This window comes from Pomacea canaliculata, linkage group LG3 (assembly GCF_003073045.1).
Source record: "Pomacea canaliculata isolate SZHN2017 linkage group LG3, ASM307304v1, whole genome shotgun sequence".
In the NCBI taxonomy this organism is placed as follows: domain Eukaryota; kingdom Metazoa; phylum Mollusca; class Gastropoda; order Architaenioglossa; family Ampullariidae; genus Pomacea; species Pomacea canaliculata.
Genome location: NC_037592.1, coordinates 11,073,741 through 11,088,772, shown reverse-complemented (window position 1 = coordinate 11,088,772; position 15,032 = coordinate 11,073,741). Strand labels below are relative to the sequence as shown.

The 15,032-nt window shown below is 38.1% G+C and overlaps 1 protein-coding gene across 1 annotated transcript; it reads left to right on the top strand.

Annotated features, from left to right (window-relative positions):
- Positions 1 to 3,360: 3,360 nt before the first annotated feature.
- On the top strand, positions 3,361 to 14,808 carry LOC112560698. The gene is made up of 10 exons (XM_025232714.1): positions 3,361 to 3,584; positions 5,154 to 5,244; positions 5,846 to 6,001; positions 6,132 to 6,317; positions 7,228 to 7,399; positions 7,698 to 7,836; positions 8,016 to 8,081; positions 8,323 to 8,475; positions 9,174 to 9,454; positions 11,009 to 14,808. Exons 5-10 carry the CDS (start codon positions 7,286 to 7,288, stop codon positions 11,153 to 11,155), a joined length of 900 nt encoding a protein of 299 aa, XP_025088499.1. The 5' UTR covers positions 3,361 to 3,584; positions 5,154 to 5,244; positions 5,846 to 6,001; positions 6,132 to 6,317; positions 7,228 to 7,285; the 3' UTR covers positions 11,156 to 14,808.
- The last annotated feature ends 224 nt before the right edge of the window (positions 14,809 to 15,032 follow it).

Genomic DNA, 15,032 nt, shown 5'->3' with positions numbered 1-15,032 from the left:
CTTAATGAGGAATGCCGCTGACTTAATAAGTTCGTAGAATTAGCAGTTCTTAAATTTCGTTCTTCTACCAAGAAGGTGTGAGATTTATAAATAACCTGTTGACCTCTGACCAAGGGTCAAAAGGGACAGCTGTACCACCGTCAAGAAAAGCACGTGGGCGTTGGCCAGCAGGACGTTATCAAAAGGACTTTTGAAATAATTTCAGTCCTAAAATTTTGTGACACCTCTACCCTAAGAGAACTACTTTCACTTATGTTATGAAAAGTGTTGCATCAAATTAATACACCATGTACTTCCTGCTTAGTCTGCCAGGCAGGGAAACCTGTCACTGCCATGTTGCTCCAGAGAGTACTTATCCAGATTTATTTCATCCGGAACCATCTTTTCTCACTAGCTTAATCATATTTTAAGCACTTGAACAATGTTGGCAAGATTCGTGGTGTTGGTGTTGGGGGGGAGGGGTATAGTTGACTAATTTTGGCTGGCTGAGTGCAGAGCATTACCCCACTCCCAGCGTACGCATGTCCCAGACAGTGCAGATGATGGCAGCGATGGTGCAAGATCTGTAGATAACGATGTGCTTTGGCACTGGTTGCAGCTTTAGCCAGGCTAAACAAGGTGAAGTACATTCACATAGCTTTAGTTTCCGTGACCCAGCTCACCCATTAGGATGTGAAGTGCAACGGAAATATAGTTCTCGGAACCATTTTAATTCCCGTTCTTCCTCTCGAAGAAGGGATCCTCTTGAACAGGGAAAAAATAGAGGCCGCTTTACGTCTAGCCACGCTGTCCAAAAAGAAAGATCGAAGACAGAAATGTTGTTAGTCTATGAGATTAACACTAACAATATCTTTAAGAATCTCCACGTAAAAGTAAGACTAGAAAACTAAACGATGTATTTACAGCATGGTGTTTTTGTGCATATATCATGATACTTCCCAAAGAAGCAACGGTAAATATGAAAATCATTTTGTGCCTTGCTGTACATGATGATATTTAAAAATATTGCCCATCTCATAAAAACATCGCCATTTTAGTCATCTATTGACACCTTGTTCTTTAAAACAGCGGACAGAACCTATTTTAAAGGTTTTCAGAAGGCTACAAGAACATGTATCTCTCCTCTTCTACAAAACATCCCCCACTGAATAAAAAATGTATTGGCCTTTAAAATATGGAGCAATGAAACCTCGTTAACTAGGTCTGAACAGAGCAAGGTCCTATACAATAACACATTTAGGATGTAGAACTGTACAAGAAGTTACACAACGGGAGCTAGAAGAGAAAGTGATTAGAAAACAAGATAGCACATGAACTATGAAAGAATAAACAACAATACTAATGATGAATAAAAACAAGTACAGAAAACGCAAAGAGGAACCCAATAACAATAAAATGTATCAGAGCTTTACGAATCCCTATGCGTTCGACATCTTTCAGATATGTACATAAAGGAAAAGTCGATATAAACGTGCGATAAAATGAAAATCGATCTACAACTGAAGCTTTCGTAATAATTCCATGCCAGCCTTGATACCAATTATTCAATAGTCTTTGTATAAACACTCTTAAAACAGTTTTACATCTTTCACATCCTGATTTTCCAAAGTGAGACAGAGATGGAGAGGAAGAACGCATTGCTGTCCACATGTCAGAAGACGTTGGACTAATTATCGAGTTCAAATGGAGTTAACGGATTCACTGCGTTTTCAGATCGAGGCCTACGTCAGAAATCCGAAAACTTTAAACATCGGAATGTTTTCGAACAAAGTGTGTATATATAAATATGTGATCAACATTTCACTGAACTGCGCACCACGACGAAAGATATTCTGCTTCCACCATACAGACAGACAGGTCCTTGCTCTCGTCTACTCACACGAACGTGCATTTGCGAATGAAGAAACGTGCTTTCCCATCAGGTCGTTCGTCGGACTTCGAATCTTGTTACTTCTGCATTTGCTTTTCTTACATTGCACTTTGTAGACAGGAGCAGCCATCAGGAGGTTCTCTCCTGATAAGAACACTCTCTTCAGAATGCCTCATGGATATACATAATAAAAATGTTTAAACTATTGCATCTTCAATATAAGCCTTTGTGCGTGAATGCACACGTGTTTTGGTCGTATCTTTAAAAGTGTTTTAGTATTTATTGTCTTAATTTTTTATGTAGATTTTTTTTTTATAAAAAAAAGGTCCTTTGTGGTACAGCAAATGAGAACAATGTTTTATCGACGAATCCTAAAGATTTAGAAAAATTAGCATGAGGAAGTATATAGAATTCCTATACTTAAGCAAATGATTAATTCTGAGAAATATTAATTAGTAGTTTTCGTTTCTGTTGAAGCCTGAAGTGCTGTGCTACATTTAAATGGTTGACCCAACGCAGTCTCGCCTGAGTTCCTTAACAAAGGTCGTCGCCATGCAGCAGCCGCTTACAATGAACTGATTGTAACGGACAGGAAAGAGGAACAATGAGATGGAGACGAGACACTCGCGTGTGCGTGTGCGTGTGCGTGTGCGTGTGCGTGCAAGCGTTCAAACGAGTGTGTTAGAATATATACCATGATCAGGGGGTGTGTGTACGGGAGGCTGAAAGTTTGGAGAAAGTGGGATGGACTAATATGTCGTCGCTGTCTAGACTGAGTGACCCGAACAGCGGTACAGGAAGTGCTGTTCACTACCAACTGAAACTGAGGCCATGGATGCTAAAGTGTACAGTAACGGACTTCCTCGTACTGACTTGTACAGACGTTTATTGTCACCCGTATTCAATCTTAAACTAAGTAATCTAATGACTGCAGAAAATAATCAAAAAGATCGCTTCTTTGCTTTAGTCAAAACTTAAAAAAAAAAATCGACAGGCAGACATGAAATAATTCTTAAACTCCTTTCACCACTTTTCTACAGCAACACTATTCATTAAGATCCATTTGAAAGATTAATTTAATCTAACTGAAATAATTATAAATAATGATATCAATTAAAACTGCACACATTAAATTTTTTAAATGTTTTATTAATAGAAATTAAATGCCTGGAATGAAAGCATCCAAAATAATCGTCAATTAAGTCAATTTTGGAAAACAAAAATTGAGAAACATTGAAGACGACAAGTTATCGACATTCTCAGCTGTCAGAACATCGTGAAGGTAGACAAGATGAAATGATATTGAGTTCGAAAGGGTGTTCGAGATTTTGTAGGCCGACATTTACATGCACCGCCTTCTGTAGCTGAACAAGAGGAGAAAACAAACAGGAAATATTTTTCTATGATTCTGCACAGGTCCTCCTATTTTGCCTAAGTAACGGATGGCCAGGAAGCAAGCACTTTACAATATCCACCATATTTAGATTCTCACCATCTCCAGTCCCGCTCATTCTGTCCTCGGAGGCCGTCTGGCGTCTGTCACATACTTTTTCTAAAAGCCAGTGACAGGACACAGTCGCGTGCCCTTTGCACTTTGCTCATCACCCGACAAAAGTTCCTTGGAGACTAAGGGGGTCCATCTGCACCCCGAAGAGTGCTTGAGGATTTCAAGGAGGGTTGAATTACTGACTTCGCAAAAATATCAAAATCACAGGTAAACTAAAATCTGCATTACAAATTTTTAGTATGGTATTTTTAGACAGTAGATCCGATTGTAATTTTTTTAAAATATAAAAGTACTTGTTCATGATGATATAATTTAAAGGTTAAAAAAAATTAGGAAAAGTGTCAAAAACATTTTTCAGTTTTATTTTCTAATTATTTTGTTTAATTTAGAAGTTTTTAATGCAAGACAAATAAGAAAACTCTATACATTTTTCGAAGGATATTTGCTAAAATTTGTTTCATTGTGTTTAATTGAGAAACTTACTTTACTTGTTATGATGCACTTTATATATTGTGTGAAAGACATTTGCGGGGATTCAGCTGTTAACTGCATGAGCAGTTTTAATTAACACAATTTTATCAAAGTAAATCAATGTATAAAAAAAAAAAAAAAGAAATTTGGGTGAACTTCGAAGAAAAGCCTGCCAGACATCTTCAGTATCTGCGATGATAGGAAATGAAATAAAACGTTGAACAGATGAAGACGAATCAGACGACGGCAAGGAATGTTTAATGTAAGTAATATTCCCGACGTGTTAGCCTCATAAGATTCATCTCCAGACTGTTCTTACAAGCAGAGGGCGCTGGCTGGCACAGACATCTTGTCACATGCAGCCTCCGATACACGAGAGACAAGCAGCAAAGGCATCGACAAGAGGAGAGGTGAAAGAAGAAGTGAGGAGAGCGATGAGAAACAGAGGGAGAGAATGAATGTATCAACACGGAGCAAAGATCTTCTGTCGAAGAAAAGACCACAGTGGGCTGGTGTCTGAAGTACACCACACAATTTATTTGTCCTGTGTGCACCTCACAATTTGTTTGTGCGATAATGTGTGTGATGCACGCAGGAAGTCAGCAGGACAATCATTGCCCGGTGGCATGAGTATCCGGTGTATGGTGTTCAAAACCACACCCTCCTTGCACTTGTGAGTAGGGCCTGCACAAGGCGAAAACAAATACATGTACTGCTATTCTGGCTTTCTTGAGACAAATGACATATTCCTCTGCCAGACGAAAAGCCGACCAGTCTCGGACCGCCTGCCACGAGTGCGTTGTGACCGACCCCTGGTTGTAAACTGACCCCTCGTCATAAATTGACTCCTCGTCATCTAGTAAACTATCCCCTTGTTGTCTGGTAAACTATCCCCTTGTTGTCTGGTAAACTGTCCCCTCGTTGTTTGGTAAACTGTGCCAAAGTCTGTTAGGACAAAAGTGGCTAGACCCGTTATTTGAAGATGTCTTCTCTGAAACAAAAAAATTCGTGATAGTGGAGATCGGAACGCGTGTACCGGCGCTCCAACAATCTACTCGTCATTGTTTTGTTTTCAAGTTCCTATTTCCGAAAAGCATGAACAAATCCCAGTGGCTGGCGACGTTTACTTGCCTAAAGCGGGGACTGGCCTTCAAGCTCTCATGTAACAGCGGTCGTAATCCTCTTTGTTTGGCACAGTGGGCCACACACTTTCGCGACAGCTAGGGGTCGGTGGCGACGGCAGGCAGTCACAGGCTGGCGGATATTTTCCTGTCCAACCTTGTATGTAATGATGCTATGTTCCAGGGACATGTCAACATGCCACGTGGTCTAAGCACGTGCAGTCTGCTGCTCCTGTCATGTGTGTGTGCTCTGGTCATCTACACGTCAGCGCAAGGTGTGCCTGCGGTGATCGTCACCATAGTTACTGATATGCTATCTTAATTATGGTTGTTAGCATGTGCATAATGTAAACTCTTGTATTCTTCATCCTTGAGTGAATATAATTTTTAGAATCTTATAAATAGGTTATATGCATTTACTTAATTTGTCGTAACAACACTGTTGTATGTAAGCTAACAGTTCATAGGATGCTGTCTTCGCGGATGGAATGGAATACTAACGGTTGTTTGATCAAGAGTTAGTAATCCGGGATTCTATAAAGACTTATTTAGTGCAGGAAAACTGGTAAACTTAATTAGGGTCTAAAATAGTTATTTTCAAATGTTTTAATGTGACAGCTAGGATCAAGGATGAGTTTACAAAATAACAGCGGAGACAAACTCCGTTTGCTCTTTTTTTGTTTGTTTGTTTGTTTGTTTGTTTGTTGTTTGTTTGTTATTGTGGTTTTTAAAGTCTGAGCATTTTCTTGACGGAGATAATAAAAGAAGAGATGCTGAGAGAAACTGAAATAAAAGAGGAAAAGAAAAGACTGTCTTGCTTACTCTACCACCCTCGTTAATAAAGAATTGTCGCTGTCGTTGTCTGTCCATGTACAGAGCACTACCTGAGTTATGACAACGCCACTGGTTTCTTGCACTTCCGATGTCCACTGGATTCTGACCTTAAGAACAACAAGCTCATTGTTTCTACTTTTGGACGCTACAACCAACGGACTACCAGTGGACAGGTGTCGAGAATAGCCAACTGGTATAGTAAGTGGTTTAACTTTATTTATTATCACCATATACTGGTTATTTGCTGTAAAGCCTTTTTATTGCCATTGTATCACTCACGTCAGTGGTTGTATGATTTTCTCGCATAAGCTTGCTACTTATTTTGCAGATAATTCGGCGACCAAATCCGATAACACAGGTAAGGTGGTCCTTACCACACGGCAGTATGGCCTGAAGGGTTACCTGACAGACGTCAGGTGTGAAGACTCCCTCACCTACTACTGCTCTTACCACTTCAGCGAGTCTAATGGGCGGATATCAACTCGTCTAGACAACTTCACCTTCTCCTTTGAAGGTTTGCATTAAATGTTCTAAAGCTTTCAAGAAAATAATCCTATGAACCCAAAAATCTCCATTCGCATCCTTACTCCTAGCTGTCGTTTACCGTATCATTGCCCTGACCAACAGGTCAATCGACTGTTCATTGTTTTTGTCATGGACCGTACGTCTGCTTTGATCAAGGACTGTATGGTCTTTAGTTTCAACACCAATGAAAAATTGTACTTTTAGTGACTTCAGCGAAATTGCTTTTGTCCACAAGTCAAATCTATGGACAAGTATTTCTTGAAAATGAAGAACAATGAAAAACAAGGAAAGAAAGATAAAAGGATGTTAAAGGAAAAAAAAAAAAAAAGAAGGAAGAAGGAAGAACTGGGGTAGTACGTCATAGCTCGATCCTTCTGAGTTAAGGGGAGCGAGGTTCGAGTATCATCTATTGTGCTGTTAATGAGTTGCCTTTGATGAACAGGAGGGTAGGATATTTTAGTGGGTTTTTTGGTGCGTCGGTTGAAATGAGTGTCCATCTGGGGTAAGCAGACTGTAGAAGCAGAGTGATGTCACAGTATCTGCATAGGTCCGCTCACTGATTTACCATTTTTTGTAATAGCCATCGACTGTCACTCTTTGAGAAGCTGAACTAGGAAGGTAAAGTCACTGAAGGAAAATAAGTACATCTTTGTCTAGAACACAGGGGAGGGAATCATCTCAAGGGAGCTAAGTATGAGTTAATGTAACGTCTTCTCTCAACTTGTGGTTAGCTAGGGATCAAACTCAGACCTGCATGGAAATGGGAAACAAACTTGGTATAAAAAAAAAAAAAAACAAGAAAAATATTACGAAATATTTTTCAGAGGAAGTCTATTTTCTTCCTCTTATTCGCGTGTATCTATGTGTTTATGCATGTGTCTCCATTCTCGGGTGTGCAGGACCACCCAGTGTGTCCATCGAGAGGCCGCAGAATGTCCATCCTGTCCTGGAGACAAGATGGAGGTCACGTGCCGAGCGTTTCTCGGCCGACAGACCAACTCCATCGTGTGGGAGAGCAGACCGCCGGACGGACAGTTTGTCCTCGACACCGACAGTAACATAAACTACAGTGTAAGATCCTGCGCCCCGATCTGTCCACAAAATCTTGTGACACAGGCAGTCTGTTCTTAGCCTGTTCTGATTGTAGTTCTGTATTTCACTATCTAGGAGTGACCACAGACATTTTTCCTAGGCTCGAAACGGACTTAATACTAAACATAAAAGTGGTGTGCGCGTGTGTGCTTGTATGTGTGTGTGTGTCTCTATGGGTGTGTATGTTTCCCTGTGTGTGTGCACGCATGTGCGTGCGTGTATATGTGCACAAACTAGTTCAAAGTATATTTGCTGACTTTATGTTTTTTATATGCAGACTCCCGTCGATACGAAAAGCTGTAACTACTATGCCGAGTCCACACTGTCACGTGACCTGACAGCTGCTGACCACAGGAGGGAGTGGCGCTGCCGGCTCAGCTTCGGACAAGCTGCTGCTACCTTCATTGTCATTACAGGTTTCTTAGATTCCCAGACTACTTCATTTCAAAAAAGTTGTCATAGTATGCTTCATTTCTTCTCCATGTGAATAAGCATTAGTCTTCAGCACATATTTATGGTTCCCCTGCTCTGTGGTTTCATGTGGTATCATTCAATCTCATTTATTATCCACTTCATGGATTGAAATCTATTTCAGGATCCTGTCCAAGTACTACAACAGAAAAATTTGATGAGGGGCCAAAGGCGGGAGCAAGTTCTAAGGGTGAGTTGTTTTATCAATATGATAATCATCAGAAGTTATTTTTGCTAATCAACAAAAGATTATTCAAGAAAGGTTCACAAGGAACAAAACTTTGTCACCTTTAACTGTATAAGATGTATTTGTATGATCTCTCATTTTTGTCACTTTGTAATCAAGATGATGAATGCAAGTTAAAAAAAAGTATTTCAATAACCACAAACTATTGATATTAAAGATAGGTTGCACTGTATTTCAATCTTAGAAAAACCCTTGCTGATAGAAAACCAGTCGAATCTCACGGTTATCCTGGCCACTGTGATTCCTGTCTCTGTTCTGACTCTCATGGTCATTCTGGCCATGATCGTCCTAAGGAGGCATACAAAACAAGTTCCTCCAATCCTACTCTTCCCAGAAGGTAAGTTCTGGTAGTGGCTGATCTCTTACAGAAGATTAGAGTTGTGTTTCTTCGTTTACAATGCAATGTCCATAAAAAATTGCTTTTCGGGATGTTCTCCTCTGAAGCTCATAGTAAATGGCAAAATGAAGCAATAAGACATAAAGAGCAATTAGCTTAAAATTACTACCAAATAACCTACAACCAATAAATCCATCTTATTGTACTTTGCCCCTTTTGTCAGCAGAACAAGAGATAACACAGTGCTGTTGGAAATTTTTAAAATTAATTTGCTGGTCTTTGTCCGTGATGACTGTTTTGAAGTATGATTAATGATTAAGAGCTTAAAATACAAGCTACAACAGAGTGTTACCATCATCATAATCAGCAGTCATCATTTTTATCATCTTTCTTCCCTGTCACCAAACCCATCCCCTTTCTTTGCATGTGCTTTCTCTCTCTCTCTCTCACACACACATGCTTGCGCGCACACACACAGGTACAACACTACTTTGATACATACACATGCATACACAAACATATCTCAACACATATGCATCTGCATTAACAGTAATAATTTTCAAGCAAGTAGCTGACACCATACAAACACACAACCACATTTTACCATCCCAAATTCACGCTTGACCAGCATGCTGCATAACCCCTGCACACGACCTTATCAACCAGCTTGACTTTTGAACTTTCACAACTTACACCAGGCCCTCCCCCGTCTGAGTACAGCTTTTCAGCTGTGGCCGGACGTGGCCTCCCACCCCTGCCCCAGGTCCAAAGCAATGACTACCACTTCAGCGCCACCATCGACAAGAGCAGCGAACCTCCTCCCCCTCTGCCACCTTCCTACCAGCACGTGGAGAGCGCCGATCAGTCCGTCTACGTATCTATGTCTGCCATTCCCGGTAGCTGTGACACATCATCCACGTCCTGCAGTTCAGCTAGAATGAGCGAGACTGGAAGGCTTTGGGAGGATTCTGACGATCAGGTAGATGCTTGAATGTCTGGGACAGTGAATGCAGTAGCTTTACAGACCTTCTCTTTTAATAGATCTTGGAGTGAACTACACTTTTTGCTCTGTCCTCTGGAAGTTTTGTGATAAAATTATCATGTGCTTTTGGGTTACAAATATAAGCCCACAAGAATGTTAAAGAGCTGGTGGTTGAAAAGTTAATAGTTTGCCACACAGCTTAATTACATCTTAACATTACTCTTTCTCCTCCATCAGTACATGAACTGAAACATTTATTAATCACCATTTTTGCAATGAGTGTTTAACAATGTCCCTGAAAACATTTAGCTCAGGAATCGTCAAAAGTGGCCAGTGAGAAGTATCAGACACAATGAAAGTAATTATAAACATAAAATATGTGTTTAAAAGTAATGACATCAGCAGGTGTCTAAGATGAAGCAGTTTATTTACAAGACATGTTGGTGTTGACAGCTGGTGATTCTTTGCTAGCATTAGTATTTAGTAATTAGGGCAAATATGTTATCATCCGTCATTATATTACAACAGTACATGTCATAAATATATTGTTGTCTACCACAGCAACAATGATAATATAATAAAGTACTCATATCGAGCAGTTCCCATTAAGGCTCAAGGCATTTTACACTCATGGCATGCCTGTATGCACACACACTCACAAAATATGCAAACATAAATATGCAGCAATACACCCTCTTAAACAAAATTACATGTTCACATATAAAACCTTCACACATACATAACTGAACAGCAAGAGCAGATAGAGCTAAATGTTCTCAACACTAAGCAAATGGGAGATAACTCAAGGAAAAGCCAGACAAAAGAATATGGGTACATGTATGATTATCTTAACCCTAACCCTAACCCTGGAATTAAGAGACAAGGGATGCACAAAGTTATCCATTCAACCTTGTGTCACATTTGTCACAGTTCAAGATGTCAGACTTTGAGTTCGCCTGCATACCATAAAAGTAATGATCGATGTGATTGGGTGATAACATGACAAAGTCATTTACACATTCTGAGCCAAAAGAAGAAAAGTGTTCATATATAACTATTTTAATCTGCATATCAAAGCCATACATGGGTAGACTTTGGAACTGAAGATTTAATTTTTATTATCATCGCTGTCCATTCCCTTATTAACACTTCTCATTTTGTGGGTTGTTACCTCTCAACATAAACTGATTAATAATTTAATAAGCACACTTCATGAACGCTAAATATTTTAGGGTAGGCATCAAACACATCTTCATGAACATGTGTATGCACATTGCACATTCACACAGAGACACACATACACACACAGAGTGGAGAAAACCACCAATGATTAGCCCTGTAAACAGGTGTCACATCCACATGCTGAGAAATAGAGGGAGAAACCGCGCCACCAACCACATAAACATCTCTTGTGTATGGATGATACTTCTGTCTTGTCATCGTTAAATGAACAGCATTATTAATACAGAGCTATTAATTTTTTTGTCTTTTTTCACATCACAATAATGGAAAATTATTAGTTATTGATGCCAGTTGCTGTGTGTTTTGAAGGGAATGCGCACAGAGAGAAGTGAGAGCACCTATTCTAACAAGGAAGCCATTGAGCGGGCTAAGATGCTGGCTCAAGCCAAAGCCAAGAACTACAACACCTGTTTTAATTACCTGGATCTTCTGCCTCTGGAAGTGGACAAAGAATAAAAAAAAAAAGAGTCAACTAAAAGATGATAAGAGCTCTCCAGAAAACATCAAAGTGTTGAAAGAAGACAAGACTGTCATTAAGATGTTCGGCTATGGCACAGTAATTTAAACACCGATTATTGGATCTTCCATTTTTGTCAGCTTTTTTTTTTTTACTTGATATATTTATAATTTAATTTTGGCTCACTTTTTTCAAAGCATTTTCAAGAAGATCAACAAAAAGGAAATGAGAAACAAGCACTTTCTCATACCATCATCTTCATAAATTGCTTGGCTGGAGTTAAAAACTGAATGTGGCAGCTGATGCTTTATTTGCTGAACACTTCATTTGCAGTGATCAGCAAGCATGTCTAACCTTTTTATCAAGATTAATGCAGTCTGTTTTATTAAGGAATCATCTGAGTTCACCAGATGAATACTTACTTTTACAAGCATTTTTGTCTTTTTCCTGAAATGTTTTCATTCTTGAGTAAATTTATGCACCTTTTAATTTTGCTTATTTATTTGAATAAATATCATTTGGTTCACATAATGATAATTTGCTTTCATATTCCACACAAGACCACAGCCACACAAAAGAGATTTTGATGCGACCACTGCCATTTGTTTTGTATTTGTCAATTTTTCAACTAATCAAATGTAATAACAAGAAGCATTTGAAAAATCCTTCCAGATAATACAAATTCAGAATTTGTGCAATTTCACCTTTTTTTGCAAACTAGATTGAAATAATCTTGTTTGTACCATTGATTTGCACCTTTGTCAATTTGTCATTTTTGTTTTAGTGCCTATATATAGGTTACTTGGCAGGTACAATTTAAGGAATGTACAGGCTACTTGTTTATAAATCTAATACTTCTCAAAGCTGATCTCAGATATATTTATAACATTTACTGTATCAACTGTTAAATTTTGTACAAAAAGACTGTATGTGCAATCCATAATTTCCATAATTACTTTTAATGCCAACAACTCAGAGGTGGCAAAAGCGCATTTATATCTACACACAATAGATAAGAGCATCTTGCACACAGGGTTCATCTTATAACATGTGAGTGTGTTTACACGCATTAGTGTAACTAGATGTATTTGCATGTTAAAATGCACAAACTTTTACAAAATATTTTTCTATTAAATTTTTATGTGTGTCAATAATTATTCGATATGAAACTGGGGTGATTTGCTTGCTGCAATTTAGTGTGGTAAGTTGGACTGGAAGAGAAAAACTGCTTGGAAAAATGCAAGCTATTATCTTGATTTCATTTCATTGGACAATGTGAAAACAGCACTGTTAGTGCTAACATCCTTGTAACTTCACATCTGCGTCCTGCCAATTTTGTTTTGAATAATTTTGTGAAAAAATAATCTTCGATCACCTATTTCTAAGGTAAGATCTACAAGCCTCTGGATATTTTATAAAATGCACCCGTAATTAATTCTATGTAATTGCAGTGGTCCTAACTTTTGTTTTCTTGTTAATGTGTCACAAAAGTGCCATTCATGCCACACAGATGAAGTAAAAGGTTGTCTCCTAACCATTTTTCAAATCATTGTGGGGTGAGACCTCACTTTCTTAGGGCCAGCATTTTTGTGAGGATGATGTTCTCTCTCAATCTTGTTGCCTCACTTCCCCACTCTCTAGGGAGTTGTGACCCATCCTGAAAGCTGTGTTGACTGGGGAAAAGTTTGATATGCAATGCAGGTATAAAAGAGGCACTCTTTGAGTAATGTGATGTTTGATATGTACTCAAGAATGGGTCAGTTATTCGCTTAGATTTTGGAAATATGTAACCTACTAAATCCATTTGTTTGGAAATATTTTACTTCATTATTTAAAAGTAAGATATTTAATGTGCAGAATAGGATTTATCACAGCTAAACCTAGATTTCATTCACTAATTAATTGTAATACAATCTAAGCAATTGTTAGTATTTAACTTTTGCAGGTAAAACATTTTGTCTGATTCCATCAGCAAGATTGAATTGGTTTAATCAACTTTATTTGGGTCTGGCTGAAGCTCAAATTTAATTTGCAAAATTGGAAAGTTGGCATCCATAACGTTGTGTGACAGAAGCATTTAATAAGATACTAATTTTTAAAATCCGAGTGGAAAAAAACTGATCCACTCATGAGGTATGCATTGAGCATCACAGTTCTCACAAACATTTTGAAAAAATGCCAAGAAGTTACTTTCTTTGACATCTCAAGAGTTATTTCTTTGACTGGGCATTGCCTCATTAACAAATAATGCAAGCTCTTCTATTGGCTGGGTAGTCTGGTGGTGCAATATTTTGCACCTGTCACCAATACAGTGAACGTTGACTGTCCTGGATTCACGACTTGTTTCGGGCACACTTTTCTTTCTCTGCATGTGACATCTGCTTACAGGGCTGGCTGCCTTGCCATGATAGTCTTAGTTGCTGGCTCAGCGTAAAACACCAATTCTCCCCCCACACCTCTTCTATTAGCTGCAGCCTTCAGTAATATAACTATTTAGAATTTAAGTCAATCCACATTTTGAAAAACTAAAAATGAACAAATTCACAACACATTTTTGTGGGGGAAAAAATACTGACAGGTCTATTTCTGTTAAATTATGCCTGCTTTACAAAGTATACTGCACACATGTCTAAATACATTAATTGACATGTTTAAAAATCCTCCTCCTCACATTATCACCAAAAAAAAATTCACATAAGAATTGTGTAGTTTACATTTTCTTGCAGTTTTCAAGCTTTGCATAGTTTCAGATCAACTAATAACTCTTCCTTTTGGCACCATGGTATATGCAAGTGTTGTAGATTTGTTTCATGTCATCTTGAAGGGAACATAAATGTCTTTATTTATTTAGATGGAATCAGAATGGTGTAGAGATTTGTTTTCTACCAGTTACAGCTACAGGGTGTGTTGATACATTGGGGTGTAGTGAGAAAAAAGGCATAAAAGACTAAAAGGTTGAGAACATGGATCATACTAAGTCATGAAACACTACACTCTTAACCTTTAAATCCAGAATGGGATTAAACTGAAACTTGTTAAGTTTTGTTAATCACCTCAGCAGTTAGCTTTCAGCACAGTTCTTGTGTGGTGTTGCTACTGCTGACTATTATGGGGATGTTTCTAAACGAATTCTGCATATTGTGAAATGTAAATTTTTGTGTTTGAGATTGTTCTAATGCCTTTATCTTAGATGATTGTGTGAATATGTAGCACCTTTTAAAATATTGGTTTTTTCCCCCCCAGCAATCATTATGACTTTTTTGAAGCAGTTAATAATGTTTTATTATGCAAACATTACTTCTCAGGTCTTTTTTTGCATTATCCAGCTTTCCTTCATATCATTTTTTAGATGGGCAAAATTCTAAAGCCATCTTCCTTATCATGATTTACAAAAGTATAGCAACATTCTTATTAGTATGTGCGAGTACAAGTGCAGTATTTCCTCATTTGTTAAAGAATACAACTACTTATACTTCTTGATGAGCAAATTATTCACAAGAATAGAATTGAAGATACCTCTTTGGTTAATACCTCTTTGCATTCTTACAGAAAAAAACGAAACTGCCTAGTTTTATCACATTTATGGTGAATATGTAATTTGTTTTGACGTACAGAATTAAAACACTGTATACATTGTGTATGCACCTACAAACTGTTGTATTTGTCTACATTAATTTTTATGATACTTAATTACATTAACGGTACGCTGTCCCTGGCAAGTAGTCTAAACTCAGCCTAAAATAATATTTCTCCTTGTTATCTGAATAACAATAAAAAATGTAAAACTGACAAAGGAAACCATCAATCAAAATTATGCTTTCTCTCTGAAGTGAGGGAATATTATATCTTTGGAATTCATGGAAAAACTGTTTTCGT

Coding starts and splice junctions, on each gene's coding strand:
- LOC112560698 (XM_025232714.1), top strand. CDS start 7,286: ATGGAGGTCACGTGCCGAGCGTTTCTCGGCCGACAGACCAACTCCATC. Junction 7,400..7,697: donor ACAGTAACATAAACTACAGT/GTAAGATCCTGC, acceptor TTTTATATGCAG/ACTCCCGTCGATACGAAAAG. Junction 7,837..8,015: donor TACCTTCATTGTCATTACAG/GTTTCTTAGATT, acceptor AATCTATTTCAG/GATCCTGTCCAAGTACTACA.